The 20656-nt window shown below is 45.2% G+C and overlaps 1 protein-coding gene across 1 annotated transcript; it reads left to right on the top strand.

The window, feature by feature from the left end:
• The first annotated feature begins 15466 nt into the window (after positions 1–15466).
• nmba (neuromedin Ba) lies at positions 15467–19029 on the top strand. Its single transcript, XM_060853946.1, has 3 exons — positions 15467–15728; positions 17697–17884; positions 18930–19029. The coding sequence occupies exons 1-3, from the start codon at positions 15563–15565 to the stop codon at positions 18984–18986; spliced, it is 411 nt and encodes a 136-aa protein (XP_060709929.1). The 5' UTR covers positions 15467–15562; the 3' UTR covers positions 18987–19029.
• The last annotated feature ends 1627 nt before the right edge of the window (positions 19030–20656 follow it).

Below are 20656 nucleotides of genomic sequence, written 5' to 3'. Positions count from 1 at the left end.
TGGCAGTGTATCTGGGCATTAAGAACATACCAGAAATTGCCACCAGGATACTTTGGTGCATTGGTATCATGGTAGTCCACGAACCAACTACCACACTATTACAACTACTAACAAGTATAAAGGATCCCAAACCTACATCCAACAGGACCAGTGTTATAACAAAATACTGTGTAAAAACTGCCAAAAATACTACATAGAGCAAACAGGAAGAAAATTAGCCACAAGGTTACGAACACCAACTAGCCGCCACAGTGGTTAGCACTGCTGCCTCAGCGCCAGAGACCTGGGTTCAATTCCCGCCTCAGCCAACTCTGTGTGGAGTTTGCACATTCTCCCCGTGTCTGCGTGGGTTTTCTCTGGGTGCTCCGGTTTCCTCCCACAGTCCAAAGATGTGCAGGTCAGGTGAATTGGCCATGTTAAATTGCCCGTAGTGTTAGGTGAAGGGGTAAATGTAGGGGAATGGGTCTGAGTGGGTTACTCTTCGGAGGGCTGGTGTGGACTTGTTGAGCTGAAGGGCCTGTTTCCACACTGTAAGTAATCTAATCTAAAGACATAACCAGCTATCGCTAGTCACCACACAGACAATGAGGGACACCAATTTGACTGGGACAGCATATCCATCCTGGGGCAAGCAGAGACGTGCGGGAATTCCTGGAAGCCTGGCATTCAACCCAGAAATCCATTAACAAATATGTAGATTTGGATCCCATATACTAACCACTAAGAAAAACAACAAAACTGGAAATTACACCACCAATCTCAGCAGAGCCAGACACACAACAAGTGAGCCAGTGCTTCACCAGAGGTACACTGATGATTTACCCTAGCATGGTGATGAATCGTCTGTGAACAAACTTACCCACTCAGCAAGCAAGTTCACAAGCCCTTGTCTTTTTCCCTTTACCACTTATGTGGTCCCTCCGTCATAAATCTCATGCTGTTATTTTGAGTGGTCTCAATTTTAACTGTGAATGTATTATATTTTTTGTTTTTCATCCAAATAGTGTCCAAAACTAACAAAGTTTCACCCTGTTTCTGTCAGTTCAGTTGCAAAACGCTTGATACCAACCTGGATCTTTGTGCTCGTTGTCCTGTTTTCAGTTTGCTTTCCATTTCTGTGCTTCTACAGAATAAGATCCATGGAGCAGTTAAGAGGAATTAGTCTGATTGAATAGGAGATCTTGCTTGAGGGGCTGAATTGCCTGCTGTGCACAGTTTTCTTTTAAATGTAGTGCCATTAAACGTTCACTAAGCTCTATATGTTGTATGTACTTAGGCACGCTGTAGCCATTACATTCTGAGAAATAGGAACTTTGTTTCCATCATCAGTTGATGTGTACTTCTTTTCAAAATAACTTGATTGAAATATTGTGCCTTTTTAAAAATTCCTAAAATCCATCAACCAGGATTTTGGTCAGGCTGAGTGGCGAATGCATTAGCAGACAGATTTTGCTGCTCACTTGGTGGAGAATAGCAAATGTCATGTAGGGTCATGTGATCATGTTGTTCTGACCCAGTTTCCACCAGAAAAAGGAAGGGAACTTGTGTACACATAAAGCACCCCTGATAGATCACTGTAGGAGCAAATTACTGCAGATGCTGGAATCTACAAAACAACAAATGCTGGAGATCACAGCGGGTCAGACAGCATCCATGGAAAGAGAATAAGCTAATGTCTTGAGTCGAGATGCCCCAATGTTAGCCTGATAGATTACTGTTTTAGGAGAATGATAAACTAATTTACATGGCCATATCCTCCAATAAGCTGAACAGCTGCGAGGACAAGATATTGATCTGTTTTGACATGTGACACACCTCTGGGGCTTGAACCTTGAGGTAGGGACAGTACCACAGTGCTGCAAAACCTTTTTTTTTAAACTTAAAAATGTGGCGCTGGGATGTGAATATCACTGGCTCGACCAGCATTTATTGCCCATCCCTAATTGCCCAGAGGGTAGTCAAAAGTCAACCACATTCTGTGGGTCTGGAGTCTCATGTAGGTCAGACCCACAGCAATGTGGTTTACTCTTGACTACCCTCTAGGCAGTTTCCTTTCCTAAAGCACATTAGTGTACGAGATGGATTTTTCTGACAATTGACTTTTTTTGTGTGGTTAACATTAGACTCCTAATTCCAGATTTTTAAAATTGAATTCAGATCCCACCATCTGCTGTGGCAGGATTCTGACCACATCCCCAGAATGTTTTCAGGGTCTCATGATTAATAGTCCAGCAATAATATGTTAAGCCATCGCCTCCCCAATAAGTTCATCCTTTTATAGGAATATAATATTGCTAACATGAATTAGCTTGCAGAATGGGAAATTTGACCACTATTCAAGATATTCAGGCAGAGATGAGCATAGTAGCTACCACTAAGGAGAAGGTGCTGAGGAAGCTGAAAGATCTGAAGGTGGATCAATTGCCTGGACCAGATGGACTGCACCCAGAGTTCTGAAGGGGATAGCTGAGGAGATTGTGCAGGCATTCCTCAGGAATTGCTGGCGTTCTGGGAGAGTCCTAGACAATTGGTAAATATAGCACCCCTGTATTTAAGAATGGAGGGAGGCAGATATGGGAAATTATAGGCCAGTTAGCCTGACCTAAAATGGAATTAGAGAGTACTTAGAACTGCATGGTTAAATAGGGCTGAGTCAGCACTATTGTCAAGGCAAATCATACCTGACAAATCTGTTGGAACTCTGAGGAGGTAATGAGCATGTCAGACAAAGGAGAGCCAGTGGATGTGGTCTATTTGGATTTCCATAAGGCTTTCAAAAAATTGCTGCACAGAAGGTTGCTAATTAAGGTAAGTTTCCTTGATTTTAGCAGCAGTGTACTGGTGGAGATAGAGGATTGGCTGGCAGAAGGTAGAGAGTGGGATTAGGTGGATCTTTTCTCAGGATGGCAGCCTGTGACTGGAGCTCCACATGCATCAGTTTTATGCCATAGCTATTCACATTAACAATCTGGATGAAGAAATGTGGCATTGTTGTTAAGTTTGCACATTGCGCAAAGGTAGGAGGACTGGTAGTGTTGATATGGGAAAGATGTGTTGAAAATGTGTTGCTGGAAAAGCGCAGCAGGTCAGGCAGCATCCAAAGAGCAGGAGAATTGACGTTTCGGGCATGAGCCCTTCAGGAATGATGAAAATGTGTCCAATAGGCTAAGATGAAAGGTAGGGAGGAGGGACTTGGGGGAGGGGTGTTTGAAATGCGATAGGTGGAAGGAGGTCAAGGTGAGGGTGATAGGCCGGACTGGGGGTGGGCGCGGAGAGGTCAGGAAGAAGATTGCAGGTTAGGAAGGCGGTGCTGAGTTCGAGGGATTTGACTGAGACAAGGTGGGGGGAGGGGAAATGAGGAAACTGGAGAAATCTGAGTTCATCCCTTGTGGTTGGAGGGTTCCTAGGCGGAAGATGAGGCGCTCTTCCTCCAGCCGTCGTGTTGCTATGGTCTGGTGATGGACGAGTCCAAGGACATGCATTGGTGGAGTGGGAGGGGGAGTTGAAGTGTTGAGCTATGATTTGGTTGGTCCAGGTGTCCCAGAGGTGTTCTGTGAAATGTTACGCAACATAGAGGAGGCCACATTGGGTGCAGTGGATGCAGTAACTGATGTGTGTGGAGGTACAGGTGAATTTGTAGTGGATAGGGAAGGATCCCTTGTGGCCTTGGAGGGAAGTAAGGGGGCAGTTGTGGGCGCAAGTTTTGCGTTTCTTGCTGTTGCAGGGGAAGGTGCCGGGAGTGGAGGTTGGGTTGGTGGGGGGTGGGGTGTGGACCTGACGAGGGAGTCACGGAGGGAGTGGTCTTTTCGGAACGCTGATAGGGGAGGGGAGGGAAATATATCCCTGGTGGTGGGGTCTGTTTGGAGGTGGCAGAAATGACGACGGATGATACGATGTATATGGAGGTTGGTGGGGTGGTAGGTGAGGAGCAGTGGGGTTCTGTCCTGGTGACGATTGGAGGGGCGGGGCTCAAGGGCGGAGGAGCAGGAAGTGGAGGAGGTGCAGTGGAGGGCATCGTCGATCACGTCTGGGGGAAATTGCAGTCTTTAAAGAAGGTGGCCATCTGGGTTGTACAGTCTTGGAACTGGTTCTCCTGGGAGCAGATGCAGCGGCGATGAAGGAATTGGGAATATGGGATGGCCTCTTTCTTCAAAGACCGCAATATCCCCCCACACGTGATCAACGATGCCCTCCACCGCATCTCCTCCACTTCCCACTCCTCTGGCATTGAGCCCTGCCCCTCCAACCGCCACCAGGACAGAACCCCACTGGTCCTCACCTACCACCCCACCAACGTCTATATACATCGTATCATCCGTTGTCATTTCCGCTACCTCCAAACGGACCCCACCACCAAAGATATATTTCCCTCCCCTCCCCTATCAGCATTCCGAAAAGACACTCTCTCCTTGACTCCCTCGTCAGGTCCACACCCCCCACCAACCCAACCTCCACTCCCGGCACCTTCCCCTGCAACCGCAAGAAACGCAAAACTTGTGCCCACACCTCCCCCCTCACCTTCCTCCAAGGCCCCTAGGGATCCTTCCATATGCACCATAAATTCACCTGTACCTCCACACACATCATCTATTGCATCCGCTGCACCCAATGTGGCCTCCTCTATATTGGGGAGACAGGCCGCCTACTTGCGGAACATTTCAGAAAACACCTTTGGGACACTTGGATCAACCAACCCAACCACCCCGTGGCCCAACAATTCAACTCCCACTCCCACTCCACCAAGGACATGCAGGTCCTTGGATTCCTCCATCGCCAGACCAGAGCAACATGACGGCTGGAGGAAGAGCGCCTCATCATCCGCCTAGGAACCCTCCAACCACAAGAAATGAACTCAGATTTCTCCAGTTTCCTCATTTTCCCCTCTCCCCACCTTGTCTCAGTCAAATCCCTCGAACTCAGTACCACCTTCCTAACCTGCAATTTTTTCCTGACCTCTCCACCCCCACCCCCACTCTGGCCTATCACCTTGACCTCCTTCCACCTATCGCATTTCAAACACTCCTCCCCCAAGTCCCTCCTCCCTATCTTTTATCTTAGCCTGTTGGACACACTTTCCTCATTCCTGAAGAAGGGCTCATGCCCAAACGTCGATTCTCCTGCTCCTTGGATGCTGCCTGACCTGCTGCGCTTTTCCAGCAACACATTTTCAGCTCTGATCTCCAGCATCTGCAGTCCTCACTTTCTCCATGGGAAAGATGTGGGCAGGTTAGTTGAGTAGACAAAAGTTCCAGATGGGGTATAGTGTTGGAAATTGTGAGCTTGAGCACTTTGTAGGAAGAATAGAGGCATAGACTTTTTGAAAAGGGGGAAAGGTTTCAGAAATCTGAAGCACAAAGGGACTTGGGATTCCTGTTCGGGTTTCTGTGAGAGTTAACACGCAGGTTCAATTTGGCAGTTAGGAAGGCAGATACAATGCCAATATTCATTTCAAGAGAGCTAGAATACAAGAACAGGTATGTACTGCCTGGGCTGTATAAGGCTCTGGTCAGTCCACATTTGGGATATTATGAACAGCTTTGGACCCCATTTTTAGGGAAGGGTGTGCTGGCTTTGAAGGGGGGCTCGAGAGGGTTTTCTTTGACTGATCCCTTACAGATTACTGAGAAGTCTGAATAGAGTAAACATGGAGATGTTTCCACTAGTAGCAGAGACTAGGCCCTGAGGGCACAGCCTCCAAATGAATGGATGACCCTTTTAGGACTGAGATGAGGAGAAATTTCTTCAGTTGGGGGGTGGTTAATCTGTGGAATTCATTGCTGATGTAAAATGGAGATAGTTCTTGATTAGTAAGGGGTGAAGGTAGGAGAACAGGATTAGAAAACATCAGCCACGATTGAATGCTGGAACAGACTTAATGGACTGAATGGCCTAATTCTGCTCCTAGGTCTTATACAGGATTAAAGCATTCAGTAAGTCTAAAAACTGGGTTTATTTATGTTTTGCTTCATTTGGTGTGCATTTTTTAAAATACAGCAAATCTACTAAAGAAACTGTCTCTTTTGCGTGTTTATAGAGCCATAGTCATAGAGATGTACAGCACGGAAATTGACCCTTTAGTCCAACTTGTCGATGCCAACTAGATATCCTAAATTAATCTAGTCCCAGTACTTGGCCTGTATCCTTGCTATTCATATACCCACCCAGATTCCTTTTAAACATTGTAATTGTAGCAGCCTCCACCACTTCTTCGGGCAGCTCATTCCATTCACACACTACCCTCTGCATGAAAACGTCCCTTAGGTCCTTTTTAAATCTTTCCCCTTTGACCTTAAACCTATACCCTCCTGTTATGAATTCCCCTATCCTGGGAAAGGACCTTGTCCATTCACCCTATCCATGCCCCTCATTATTTTGTAAAGTCACAACTCAAAGGAAAATAGCCCCAGCCTATTCAGCCTCTCCGTATAGCTCAAGCTCTCTAATCCTGGCAACATCCTTGTAAATCTTTTCTGAAACCTTTCAAGTTCCACAGCATCCTTTCTATAGTAGAGAGACCAGAATTAATTGCAGTATTCCAAAAGTGATCTAATCGATATCCTGTACAGCCGCAACATGATCTTCCAACTCCTATACTCAATGCACTGACCAATAAAAGCAAGCACACCAAATACCGCCTTCACTCTGCTGTCTGCCTGCAACTCCACTTTCAAGGAACTATAAACTCTTTGTTCAGCAATACTCTCCAGAACCTTACCATTAAGTGTATAAGTCCTGCCCTGATTTGTCTGACCAAAAGGCAGCACCTCATTTATCTAAATTGGTGTCATCTGCAAATGTACTAATCATACCATAAGACATAGGAGTGGAAGTAAAGCCATTCGGCCCATCGAGTCCACTCCGCCATTCAATCATGGCTGATGGGCATTTCAACTCCACTTACCCGCATTCTCCCTGTAGCCCTTAATTCCTTGAGACATCAAGAATCTATCAATCTCTGCCTTGAAGACATTTAGCGTCCCGGCCTCCACTGCATTCTGCGGCAATGAATTCCACAGGTCCACCACACTCTGGCTGAAGAAATGTCTCCGCATTTCTGTTCTGAATTGACCCCCTCTAATTTTAAGGCTGTGTCCACGGGTCCTAGTCTCCTCGCCTAACGGAAAAACTTTCCTAGCGTCCACCCTTTCCAAGCCATGTATTATCTTGTAAGTTTCTATTAAGTCTCCCCTTAATCTTCTAAACTCCAATGAATACAATCCCAGCATCCTTAGCCGTTCCTCGTATGGTAGACCAACCATTCCAGGGATCATCCGTGTGAATCTCCGCTGGACACGTTCAAGTGCCAGTATGTCCTTCCTGAGGTGTGGGGACCAAAACTCCAAATGGGGCCTAACCAGAGCTTTATAAAGTCTCAGTAGCACAACGGTGCTTTTATATTCCAACCCTCTTGAGATAAGTGACAACATTGCATTCGCTTTCTTAATCACGGACTCAACCTGCATGTTTACCTTTAGAGAATCCTCGACTAGCACTCCCAGATCCCTTTGAACTTTGGCTTTATGAATTTTCTCACCGTTTAGAAAGTTGTCTATGCTTTTATTCTTTTTTCCAAAGTGCAAGACCTCGCATTTGCTCACATTGAATTCCATCAGCCATTTCCTGGACCACTCTCCCAAACTGTCTAGATCCTTCTGCAGCCTCCCCACTCCCTCAGTACTACCTGCCTGTCCACCTAACTTCGTATCATCGGCAAACTTCGCTAGAATGCCCCCAGTCCCTTCATCCAGAACCTCTGAGGTTCACATCCAAATCATTTATGTTAATGATGAAAAGCAGTGGATCTAGCACTGATCCTTCTGGCACACCGCTGGTCCCAGGCCTCTATGTCCCAGGCCATTAAGTGTATAAATCCTGCCCTTCACCATCACTTTCTGTATCCTACCTTCAAGCCAGTTCTGATTCCAAATGGTTAATTCTCCCTATATTCCATATGATCAAACCTTTCTAACCATGTGGAACCTTGTCGAATGCTTTAATGAAGTCCATCTCGATCACGTCCACCACTTCATCAATCCTCTTCATTACTTCAAAAAACTCAACCAAGTTTAGTGAGACACTATTTACCATGCACAAAGCCATGTTGACCATCCCTAATCAGCCTTTGCCTTTCCAAATCCATGTAAATCCTGTCCCTCAGGATCCCCTCCAACAATGTGCCCAACACTGATGTCATGCTCACCAGTCTGTAGTTCCCTGGCTTTTTCTTACCACCTTTGAGATAGTGGCACCACGTTAGTCAACTTCCAGTCTTCCGGCACCTCCCCTGTGGTTATCGATGATGCAAATGTCTCAGCAAGAGGCCCAGCCATCACTTCCCTAACTTCCCACAGAGTTGTAAGGTACAACTGATCAGGTCCCATCATTTTAAATTGAAATGGACTTGTATGTAATTGAAACCCTTTGAAACTGCCTTTATCTCACCAAGCTAAAGTAGGATCAGGCTGACTCCCTGAAATGTCAATTCTGATTCTGATATTTGAAGCACTTTTAGTATTAGGTTAGCCATCTGTAGGGAGGGAGTGAACAATTTTCAGCTGGAGGTGAGCGCTGTCTTGCTTTTGACATGGAACTGAAACCTATTGAAAACAAAAGTCAAAGTAATTTGATCTTTTTAAGGCGTGGTAAATGTAACCTTTTGACAATGTGCTTGTCTCTTTTGGCTGTTTGATCTGATGGTTGAGGAAGGAGATGGCTCCATGAGGAATATACGCTGCCTTGAAATGTACAAGGTGAATTGAAGAAAAGGTAATGATTTATTTCAAGGGAGTTGGTGAGTCATGTAAAATGCAATGAAATAACCGATCCTATCAGAGACTGGCAATAAATTCAGGGCTTGTACCTATTTGTAGCCATGTAGTGATGAGCACTCTATTTGATAAGCATCCGACAGATAACTTAATACTTTTTTCTGTAAAATGTGAGCAGTTAAAATGTACAGATTGCACTTAAAAGCAATCTTTACAAGATTTTAGAAACCAAACTAGTTCAGAAATATAGGGATCTGAGGGATTGGGCCACGACTTGGAAACAAGATATTTATTATACTTGTCATAAAATAGCAATTGTGGATACTTGAAAGTGGAAGATTTTAACCTCAGAAGCCTCTTATGAGCTAGTATGTATTTGGCAATTGCTTGGATTTGTGAGCAGGTGTCACATATGCGGCTCTCACTTTGGTACAGTACTGATCTTTGTTAACCTAATGTTTTGTTCAATTAACTGTGCAAATTTGCACAGTAATACAAAACCTAAATTCTGTCAATGCTGGAAATTAAAGTAAAACTCAAATAGGTGGCATCTAAGAAAGGTTATTGTTCTGAAACAATAATTATTTCTCTCTGCTTGATCTTCTGCGTACTTGCAGCACTTTGATAAAATAAAAACCATGCAGCCACTAGTTTCCATTTCCTATTACCCATTTTGCTCTGCAGTAGGTTGAACACTACTCCACACTCCTTGCTCTCAATTGTGGTCAGCTTTGAAAGCATCTGTGGAATTTGGGACCTTTGCACTTTGTTGCAATTTTGTGAAGAGGCACAAGGGAAATAAATAGAAGAAGGTGGGGACAGCAGATGCTGGAGATCAGAGTCGAGGGTGTGGTGCTGGAAAAGCACAGCATGTCAGGCAGCATCCGAGGAGCAGGAGAGTCGACGTTTTGGGCAGAAGCCCTTCATCAGGAATCTGCCCGAAAGAACGATTCTCCTGCTCCTCTGATGCTGCCTGACCGGCTGTGTTTTTCCAGCACCACACACTCGAAATGAAGAAAATAACACTCACTGTGTCAGTATTCTCTCATGGGAAAGAAGCAAGAGGACAGCCTGCATTTGAAAAAGCAAAAGCCCTAGTTGAGGTAGAGGAAGTGGCTGAGCAGAGATCAGAATAGAGGATCATTTGGACATTATGCTATTCCGTAGTCCTTCTCTGTGCTATAAACTTTAAGAATGAGAAATCTATTAGGCCAAAAATTAAAGACAAAGGAAAAGACCAAATGAATTGAGAGTAGTACTGACTGTGGTATCAAAGGTAAGTGGAGGGTTTCAATGTGTTGCAGTAAGTCCTGCTCCACAAATGTGGTTGTAAACCATCCCATGGGATTATCTCTAAGAAAAACAGAATCATTCCTCAATCAACATAACAATATTTATTGGAGCCTTCTATGCACAAATTGGTAACACTAAGAACAAAACCAACCACACTTCAAGAGAATGAATTTGGCTATAAAATGGTCTGTGCATTTCCAAGGATGTGAAAAGAACTAAATGCATAAAATATCTGTCAATTGTGGCAGTGGTGCTGTGTCACTCCAAGTTTGAATTGCTATGACAATATGCTGAAAGATTTGAGCTATGTGTAGTGATGGTGGAGCCTTCAACTTGTTTTCATAAGGACTGATTTGGAACCTGGCGCAGTGTGCAGGTTTCCTTCCTTTGAGACAGAAGCTCTGAGGTTGACTCCCTGGTGGCCATGGTACGAACACATCTTCCTTGGCCAGAGAAGTTGAGGATTGACTTGTTAAATCATCCCACCATGCACCAATGCAGGTGGTAAAAGTGAGAGAGGATTTTGATCAGGTAATCACAGGATGAAAAGAAACTGAAGCCTCTACCATGACTGTCCACGGCACCAGGCTGAAACATTACTGCCACAGCAACCTGGGGGAATTGTAGGCTTGATCGGCTGGATCAGGTTAGTACCAACAGCACAGGGTTTGATTCCTTGTTTCGGCTAAGGTGAATTCTGGACCTGCCTACATGCAGTTGGCTTGATGGCTGGTTTGTGATATCAATGGCATGGGTTCAATTGTTGCACTAGCTGAGGTAACCAGGAAGGTCAACTCCTCAACCTCTCTCCTCACCTGAGGTATGGTGATCCTCAGGTTAAAACACCACCAATCATCTCTCTCTCTGTAATGAGTGAGCAGCCCTGTGGTCTGGTAAGAATGTGGCACTTTTACCCTGTGGTGCTGTTGTCAAGTCTACCTCTGGGTAGAGAGCTGATGGAGAGAAATACATGCAAGACAAGATCATAAATGTAGTGAGAGAGAGCAGTGTTCCTGATAACAGCTCCTGGAGAATACTAGTGTCAACCATCATCCCAGACTCGTGTTTCCCCTGTCTTTCCCCACATAGTCACTGTTTCTCTGCCCATGGGATTATCCCTTAAAGAAATCACTCCCACCTTCAAAGCTGACACTGAAGGCTCAGTGTGAATGTTAAATGCAATGTTAATTTCCCACAAGGAAATATTTAAGACAGAAAGATGTCCTTAAAGATTGCTCAGGAAGAGCAGAGAGCTGTCTGTGAGGCCTTGACAAGCTTCAATCCTGTTGGCAAACTACGGGATCCTTTTAAATCAATCTGTGAGGACTCCATGGGACCTCCTGTCCCTGAGGAAGGGGCACTATCAAGCTGAGAACTTAATGTGGGTCTTTCACTGATATCCCAGGGTGTGATGAGAGGTTCCTCAGTCTGTGCTATTCTCTTCACACCATAAACGCTGTTAACAGCTTCCAGTCAGCCAAGCAGCATCGAACTCCTCAACAAATACCAGACGAGAAAAGTGATGCTGTCCTTACTTTAACTGTTGCCTTGATCGTCTCCTTCCTGTTCGTCTTTCAATGGCTATCTGCCCACTTTCTGGGCATCTTTTTGTTTTGTTTTAAAAACACATCATCTCTCCCTATAACCCTGTGATCAAAGCTGGTACTAAGTGGCACGTTACTGGCTGGAACTATGAGTATTTCATTTCTGTTATGATCTGCAATCTCTCAGCTCTAGGCAAGTGGATTAAATCTGCAACGACTCTCTCATAGGAACCCAGTGGTGGAGTGTTAGCATTCATCACCAGACACACACACACAATCCCATTAAAATCCCGGCTAGGACAGATGGGCTTTGGTTGGCACTTTTTAGAAGGATCTGATATCCAGTCAAATGTTGTTGATATTTACCTAAATAACCTGATCAGAGATGTTATTGCACATCTCTGAGACTTGAACTCTGGTCTTTTGACTCTGAGGTAGGAACACTACCACTGCATTACAAAAGCCCTATACTGGGTGGGTCCTGAACTAAGGAGATCAGTTTAATAAGTTGTCACTGATTCAGAATTAAACCTCAAAGCCTTTGATTCTCAAATCACAGCTGCCGTTAACGTAAGCACAAACCAGACCACCAAGCAAGCCTTTGGCTGAAGGGCTCTGGCCCGAAACGTCGAATTTCCTGTTCCTTGGATGCTGCCTAACCTGCTGTGCTTTAACCAGCAACACATTTTCAGCTATTATAAATGTGGGCCAGGAATATTTCGTAAGTCACAATGAAAGACCAGTACTCAGACCAATAGCGCTGACCTGCTTTGACCTGTCAAACTTCCTGATGTAAATCGTTTTGCATACAGACCGGTTAGATGCTAGGATTTGTGTTCCCTGCTAAATAGGCGATTATTCTCTGCATACTAACTGCAGCCATACCAAAACTGTATCTACAAGAGCAATCAGAGGCTAGGAATACTGCTGTAAGTAACTCATCTCCTGATTTCCCCCAAAGCCTTTTCACCATCTACAAGGCATAAGTCAGGAATGTGATGGAATACTCCTTACTTGCCTGAATGGGTGTAAGATCAACACCACCCAGGACAAAGCAGCCCACTTGATTGGCACTGCATCCACTCCCTCCACCACCATGCTCAGCAGCAGCAGCAGTGTGTACAATCTACAACATGCACTGCAGAAATTCCCCAAAGATCCTCAGACAGCACCCTCCAAACCTCTGGTATTATGACCAGGTAGCTGATACATGGGAACAGCACTACCTACAAGATCACCTCTGAGCCACTTACCATCCTGATTTGGAAATATATCACAGTTCTTTCGCTATCACTGGGTCAAAACCCTGGAAGTCAACACTGAGGGTGTTTCTTCATTCCAAGGACTGCAACAGTTCAAGAAGGCAGCTCACCACTACCTTCTCAAAGGCAACTAGGAATGGATAATAAATGCTAGGCCTAGTCAGTGCCACCGTATGAATAAAAGACTTGCAATTATACAGCCCCGTCAAAATTACTAGATATCAAAACACTTTACAGTCAAAGAGAAACTTTTGAAGTGTTGTTACTGTTTGTAATGCAAGAAATGCAATAATGACCAGGTAATCTGTTTCCTTCTGATTGAGGGATAAGTATCAGCCAAGTCCCCAAGGAGAATTTACTGGCTTTTCTTCAGAGTAGTGTCTTTGATATAGTTACAGCAGCTCATTCTCTGAAGCTAGTCCAGCCAGGTTCAGTTAGACAAATTCCAATTAAAGTCTCACCCAGGAGACAGTGTGGCACTCTCTCTATAGTCAAGTGGAGAGACAGCCTCCATTTTTGTGCTCGAGCCCCTTAGAACAGCATTTGAACCCAAATTCCAAACTAATTCCAAAGCCAACTGAGTCAGCCTTGGGATGATTGAAGTGACTTACCACAGAGAAAAAGTTTAAACAAATACTGGCAGTTAACTGTCAATTATCATGAGTTGGTGCATTCTCAATGACGATGCCTTCAGCAATCAGTGCAATTGTAACCAATCAGTGCTCTACTCTGATGCAGTATAAATGTTTCCCGTGTCTCTCACTGTGTCTCACACCTGCAAACACACACACACCATGGGTGCTGGGGAAAAATAAGCACTACCGCAGTTAGGCGGTAGTGTGGGGGTTAATAAGAAAAAAAAAGAAAAAGTAGAATAAAAAAGAAAAAAATAAAAAAAGAAAAAATAAATAACATGGTGTCTCTTTCCGCGGTTACGTTAGGCCTGAGTGTCCTTGGAGAAGGAGCACGCGGTGTCCACCAACACCCTGGAGTTGTTCAGGGAGAGGTGGGCACCGCAGGGAGTGGAGTGCATCATTAAGAAGAAAAAAAGAAAAAATAAATAAATGTTTCCTGTGTCTCTCACTGTGTCTCACACCTGCAAACACACACACACCATGGGTGCTGGGGAAAAATAAGCACTACCGCAGTTAGGCGGTAGTGTGGGGGTTAATTATATAAAAAAAATAAATGTTTCCCCTTAACTTGGTATTTCTTGTACTGATGAAAAGCTTCAACAAAATTTGTTGTTTCTCAGCAATACTAAAGTAGCTAATTACTCGTGTTTTGGGGTCTGAATACAAATTTGTCTTTACATTTCAAAGGAACAGTTAGAAAATGTTTAGGATTACTGAAAAGGGAGAGGATGAAATGAGAGCATTAAACGGCCAAAGGACAGAATCCGTTACTTGGCTTTTTAAAAACAAAATACAGAGGATGCTGGAAATCGGAAATCAGGTCTAGCAGCATCTGTGGAGAGAGCAATAGGGTTAATGTTTTGGATTATTCTCCAGAACAGTTGAGTCCAATTCTAACCGATATGAATAACAACACTGTAAGACTTTTAAAATACTTTTAGCTATTCCTTTCCACATAATTTTAACTATTATTATATTTCGATAATAAATCCCCAGATCTCAGATCCCTAGCACCAGAAAATAATACCAATTTAATTTGCAAAATGTGTTGGAGCGGGAGCTGAGTGGGCTGTGTACAGGGATGATGAGAATGTGGAAGCAGAGTTTTGGGGGGAGCTGAGTTTAGTAAGAGATCTCGAAATTGAACGGTAAGAATTAACCAGCAAGGACTTCATGGGAATAGTAGCTGGCTGAGAAAAGGAAAGGCTTGGGGATTCTGTTGAGTTTCTTGTTTTACAGAGTCTTTGTTCTGGATGTAATTCACTCGAGAGAGAGAGAGAGAGTTGTCTGCTAATATGTCACTATCTATTTACATACTGTTCAGGGAAAAAATAGAAATGCCCATTAATGGGGGTTCTTCCTTTAGGAGAGACAGGCGCCTCACTGAAATGGTTTGAATCAATCTGTTATTTTTCTTTGCTCCAGGCAGCTCCAAGCACAGAATGGAGCTATTCGGCCCGCGTCTCCCTGCTAGCCCGGAGGAAGAACTCCCCGGCTCGCTCCCCACATTACACCTTGAATCCCAGCCTTTATCTCATCCCCCCCAGCCCAGGGGGAAGTCCATTGCAGCGACATAGCGGCACATTTGGCCCATTCACGACCAGGTTACACCAGTGTTTAGGAACGGGCTCTAACCCAGGCAGGTTCTAGGAGCTGGAGTTCACTCTGTTTTGGGGGGAGAGGGCTGAGCTACTCCGGGGTATTTCAATCCCCCAGTTACCCTCTCTCCTCGATCCTCACTTTGCTCCTTTCACTCTCTCTCTCTCTCTCTGATTCTCTCTCTCTGTCTGTGGCTTTCTGTCAATGTGTTCCCCTCTTCCCCCTCCCCTTCCCCCCCGTTCAACTCATTTCCCCCGCCCCTGCCCCCCTCAGCACCGCCCACCGCCGCCGTCAGCTGCCCCAGGGTATAAAACCCAGCTCCCGGGCCATGAAGCGACCAGTCAGAGGCTGGAGTACCCGGGAGAGACACAGACAAGGCACCCACATACCACCCCACACACACCACCCCACACACACAGACACACAGAGGCAGAGGAACAGGACCGGCGCTCTCCCTCCCCATGGCTACACCCTCTGTCCACAGTATGGGGCACCTCAGTCTGCTGCTGTACCTGGTCGTGTTCTCTTGGTTGTCTGTCACCGCCTCAGTCAGCCTGGACCTCACCGAACTCAGGAACAAAGTTTCCAAAATCAAAGTCAACCCCAGGGGGAATCTGTGGGCGACAGGTAAGAAGCTGGCAGACCTTTATGTTCTGTGTCTGTATGTTCTGAGTGGGTCTATGTTACTCTCTGTGTCTATGTATGTGTCTGACTGTGGTTTCTCTCTGTGGGCGACAGGTAGGAAGCTGGCAGACTTTTATGTTCTGTGTCTGTATGTTCTGAGTGGGTCTATGTTACTCTCTGTGTCTATGTATGTGTCTGACTATGTGGTTTCTCTCTGTGGGCGACAGGTAGGAAGCTGGCAGACCTTTATGTTCTGTGTCTGTATGTTCTGAGTGGGTCTATGTTACTCTCTGTGTCTATGTATGTGTCTGACTATGTGGTTTCTCTCTGTGTGTACCTGTGTGTTTATCTTTGTGTATATGTCTAAGTGTGTCATATCTGTGTGTGTGTGTGTGTGTGTATATATCTGTGTCTCTCCGTGGTTTCTGTGTGTCTGTGGTTTATCTAAGTGTATATATCTATGTATCTGTCTGGTTTTCCTGTGGGTGTGTGTATATATGTGTCTGTCTGTGTGGTTTCTCTCTGTATGTATCTGTGTATTTATGTTTGTGTGTGTCTGTGGTTCCTGTCTGTGTGTAAGTTCATCTCTTAGTGCCCATGGTTCCTGTGTGTATGTGTCTGTGTTAGTACCTGTGGTTCCTGTCAGTGAGTCTGTTTGTGTTCGTGCCCATGCTTTCTGTCTATGTCTATCTGTGCTTTGTCTTTGTGACTGCATTGCTGTCTGCCTGAGTATCTCGGTGTTTCTGTGCATGGGTTTCTGTGTTTGTGTGTCTGTTTGTATGAGTGTTTTTTCTCTGTGTGTGTGTGTGTGTGTGTGTCTGTCTGTCTGTCTGTCTGTATGTGCTCTCACTGTGTCCTGGTCTCAGACCTTTTTATTAATTCCTGAGATGTGGGCATCGCCGACTGGGTCAGCATTTATTGTCCATCCCTAGTTGCCCTGGAGAAGGTGATGGTGATGAACTGCCTTCTTGAGTTCCGTGCACTGTTAGGGAGGGAATTCCACCACACTGACCTAGTGACGACTTCAGAAGGGCTCCTTCCTCAGCTGTGCCCATTTGAGACAGGCTTCAGAGAACGGGGATACTGACAGGAGACCCAAAGGACAAATCCTGCCTAGAACTGGGAGTGAGGCTTGAAATTGGGGGAAAGGAGTGTATGTAACTGGAATGGGACCAAATCTGAGGTCAGGGTGGTCCTCAGGGATTTTGTAAATGTAGAAACGTTCATTTCAATTGAAACTCAAACTAAAAGAATAAAAACTGAAAGAACTGTGGATGCTGTAAGTCAGAAACAAAAACAGAAATTGCTGGAAAAGCTCAGTAGCTCTGGCAGGATTTCTGGAGATAGGGGGGAGGGGAGGTAAGGGGTAAACGATGGGTGGTGATAGAGCCCAAAGAGAGAGTAGAACAGTTGAACAGACACGTTATCTTCTGCATAAAATCCAACATTTTCCTGACTGCCAGCAGTTCTGAGGTAAGGTCACCAAACCCGAAACATCACCTCTGATTTCTCTCCACAGATGCTGCCAGACCTGCTGTGCTTTCCCAGCAACTTCTGTCTTTGTTTCTAAAACTCAAATTAGTTGGAAAACAAGTTTTGGATTTTAATTCAGCCGGTGACTTTTCTCTGGGTCTGGGGTTTTCATTATTACCTATTTAGTGCAAGGAGTCTCCATTCTCACAGTGAATGGGAGAGGGTGTTGTATTCTGATAGCTTCACCTGTCCTCCTCCTCCCCACCCCCCACCAAATAAAAGCAGCTAGGCTTGCACGGCCAAAGACAGAGGGATCTGATAAAGATGTGGAAAAAATTGCAGGAGGGTAGGAGAAATGGCGGGGGGAAATACTGGCGACCTGTTCTCTGAAGGCAGGTTCAGTCTGGTGGTGTGGAGTGATGAGGGGCGAGGTTACATCTTGTCTACAGTGGCCACCACAGCTGTACACGTTACATTTATTTCTTGCTACGTTTTTAGGACACTTTATGGGCAAGAAAAGCCTTTTTGACTACCCAGAGGGATACAATGCCTCTCCGGCGAGACTCTCCCTGGAGCCCTCTGATGTTGCCAGGGATTTGCAGAATCTGCTCATCTTGAAGATGCTGGACAGCGGCCTGCCCCAAGAACAAGGAGGAAGCCAGCTCATCCCCAACACTGTCACTGAGGTAGGAAACAGGCGGTGTGGGGGAGGGGGGTTATTTAAACCCAGAGAAACTGAGAGAGCTGGTACCCAGAGCCTGGAGCACCTCTTCTCCAGTTCCTGTGTCTGCTTTTTATTTCCAAAACCGACAGCTTCCAGTTTCTCTGGGTCATTGGTCAAGGCAGCCTGCCTAATAAATTCACACCCACACCATCAACCCCGAGTCAGTGTCTTGGCTCCTATCTCCACACCTGCCAGATCCAGCCCCTTCAGACTATCCCAGGGTCTGACCCAGGCCATTCAGCCTGCTCAGACTATCCCAGAGACTTGCCCAGGCCATTCAGCATTTTCAGACTATCCCAGTAACTGACCCAGGCCATTCAGCCCATTCAGACTACCCCAGTAGCTGACTCAGGCTATTCAGCCCCTTCAGACTATCCCAATGATTAACCCAGCCTATTCAGCTCGCTCACACTATCCCAGTGACTGACCCAGGCCATTCATCCCCTTCAGGCTATCACTGTGACTAACCCAGCCATTCAGCCCCTTCAAGCTATACCAGTGACTAACCCATGCTATTCAGCCCCTTCAGACTATCCCAATGACCATTCAGTCCCTTCAGGCCATCCCAGTCCATTCAGCCCCTTCAGATATCTCAGTGGCTGACCCAGTCTAATTAGTCTTGACTGATGTCTCCCCTAAGTATGAAGAAATCATTGCATTCTGGATAATCTGTACCCACCTTATCTGGATACTGTCACCAAAGTACATGAGATTAGTAATTGGCCACAGAGCTGACTGTAAGATGTTCAACAAAGTAATTGCCAGTCAGGGCATTGGTCTATTCAAAGCACTTAGCATCATTCACACTTTATGAAAGACCTGGAGGAAATCGCATCTGAAAGTTGCTAAACCTGATGAATTTGTACAAGGATATCGATCGGTTTTGTAACAAGGAGAGGATTATCCGTGACAAATAACACAGTGTTCTGTCTGAGCTTTATATACTTAGCTCCAGATGGAGATTGTAAACTGTATGTGACATGTTTGTATTATCTTTCCTCCCCTAGGGTACGGGATTATTAATGAAGATTATTGAGAGATACGTGAAAAATAGTGAGAAGTGACAAACATCCTGAACTCTTGTAAGGGAAATCAATATTTGCAGATGTGAGTGAGATGGTCTGTGTTTGGAAGGAAGGAGTGGGGAATGTGGTTATTTTAATGTAACAATAGTGTGTTTTCATCTCCTGTATTTCATGTATTGTTACTTGTACATTGTCTTATTGGTATATTAAAGAGGCAGCAAGGACTATTCTATATTTTTCTGATGTTTTTGCATTGTTATACCATTTTAATGTAACCTGGAGGTTATTTGTGGTGAATAAAGAATATATTGTTTAAGCAGCTGGTATTTCCAGTTTAATCCCATGAACACATTCCGGTGGCTAGGGTGTACAAGTGGAGACTGGATTTCCATTTCGAGAGTGAGTTTCCCCTTTCCTCCAACCACTCTCTGCAATTTATAGACTTGGGATTGAGGTTTTTATAGCTGACAACAGGGTGCAGATCATTCGTAGACATTATTCCAAACCGATTAGACAGTTATGACACAGCTCTGGGTAAATGGGTCTTGAACCTAGATCTCCTGGCCCAGAGGAAGGGACATTACCCACCGTCAAAAATTCTGGTGCTGGAAAAGCACAGCAGGTCAGGCAGCATCCAAGGAGTAGGAGAGCGGACGTTTTGAGCATCAGCCTTCGTCAGGAATGACATTCGAAACGTCCGCTCTCCTGCTCCTCGGATGCCGCCTGACTGGCTGTGCCTTTCCAGCGTCAAGATTAGGATGGTGCTGGAAAAGCACAGCAGGTCAGGCAGCATCCGAGGAGCAGGAGAAGCAACGTTTCAGGCAATTTCCTGATGAAGGGCTTTTGCCCGAAACATTCACTCTCCTGCTCCTCGGATGCTGCCCGACCATCTGTGCTTTTCCAGCATCACACTCTCAACTTTGACCTCCAGCATCTGCAGTCCTCACTTTCTCAGAGTTGACACTATCACAGAGTTGCCACAAAAGCCTCTTCCCCTACGCTAGTCCCTACTGACAAGAATGTCAATTACCTTCCTCCCCACACACACTACACTCCCACAGTGTATCCAATACTATCTCATATTATCAGCTCAAGAGCTCTGCGTTTATTTCTTTGTTCTTTCATGGGATATGGGGGCCATTGGCTGGACCAGCTTTTGTTGCCTATGTCTAATTGCCAAGGCAAGAGGTGTGAATTTGAAGTTAATGCTTTTTTAAAAAAAAATAGATTGCTATACGCCAAAGAAACCATCCTGAATTTGCTGTAAATTGATGAATTCACAACTGAACGGCTTCACATTTGTCTCTCACACAGTCATTGCACCTCTCATAATTCACACCTTTAGGATGTAATAATGTTTAAATATAAATCATTATGAAGCAGAATATGCAAAATTATCCAGTTGATATAGTGTTCATCACAACAGCATCTATTGCATTTTCCCTGGTATAGTAGCCCCATAACTCCTGTAACCTTAAGCTGGCAAGTCATGCGCAAAGTAATCATTCCCTCAGACTCCCTGATTCTCAGTTAGCTGACTGTTTATTTAACGAAAGGATTAAAACAGCTCTCTCCCCTTTGCATCCCTGACTCCCTCTCCAACCCTTTGTCCCACCTGCAGCCACACTCTCCCCTTCCAGCCCCCATCTCAATTCTGCAGTCCCTCGCCCCATTGACAGTGTAGCTCTGCAGCTTTGCAGTCACTCTCC

This window comes from Hemiscyllium ocellatum, chromosome 42 (genome assembly GCF_020745735.1).
Source record: "Hemiscyllium ocellatum isolate sHemOce1 chromosome 42, sHemOce1.pat.X.cur, whole genome shotgun sequence".
Lineage (NCBI taxonomy): Eukaryota > Metazoa > Chordata > Chondrichthyes > Orectolobiformes > Hemiscylliidae > Hemiscyllium > Hemiscyllium ocellatum.
The sequence above is the reverse complement of the archived record's forward strand: the minus strand, read 5'-3'. Positions and strand labels throughout refer to the sequence as shown.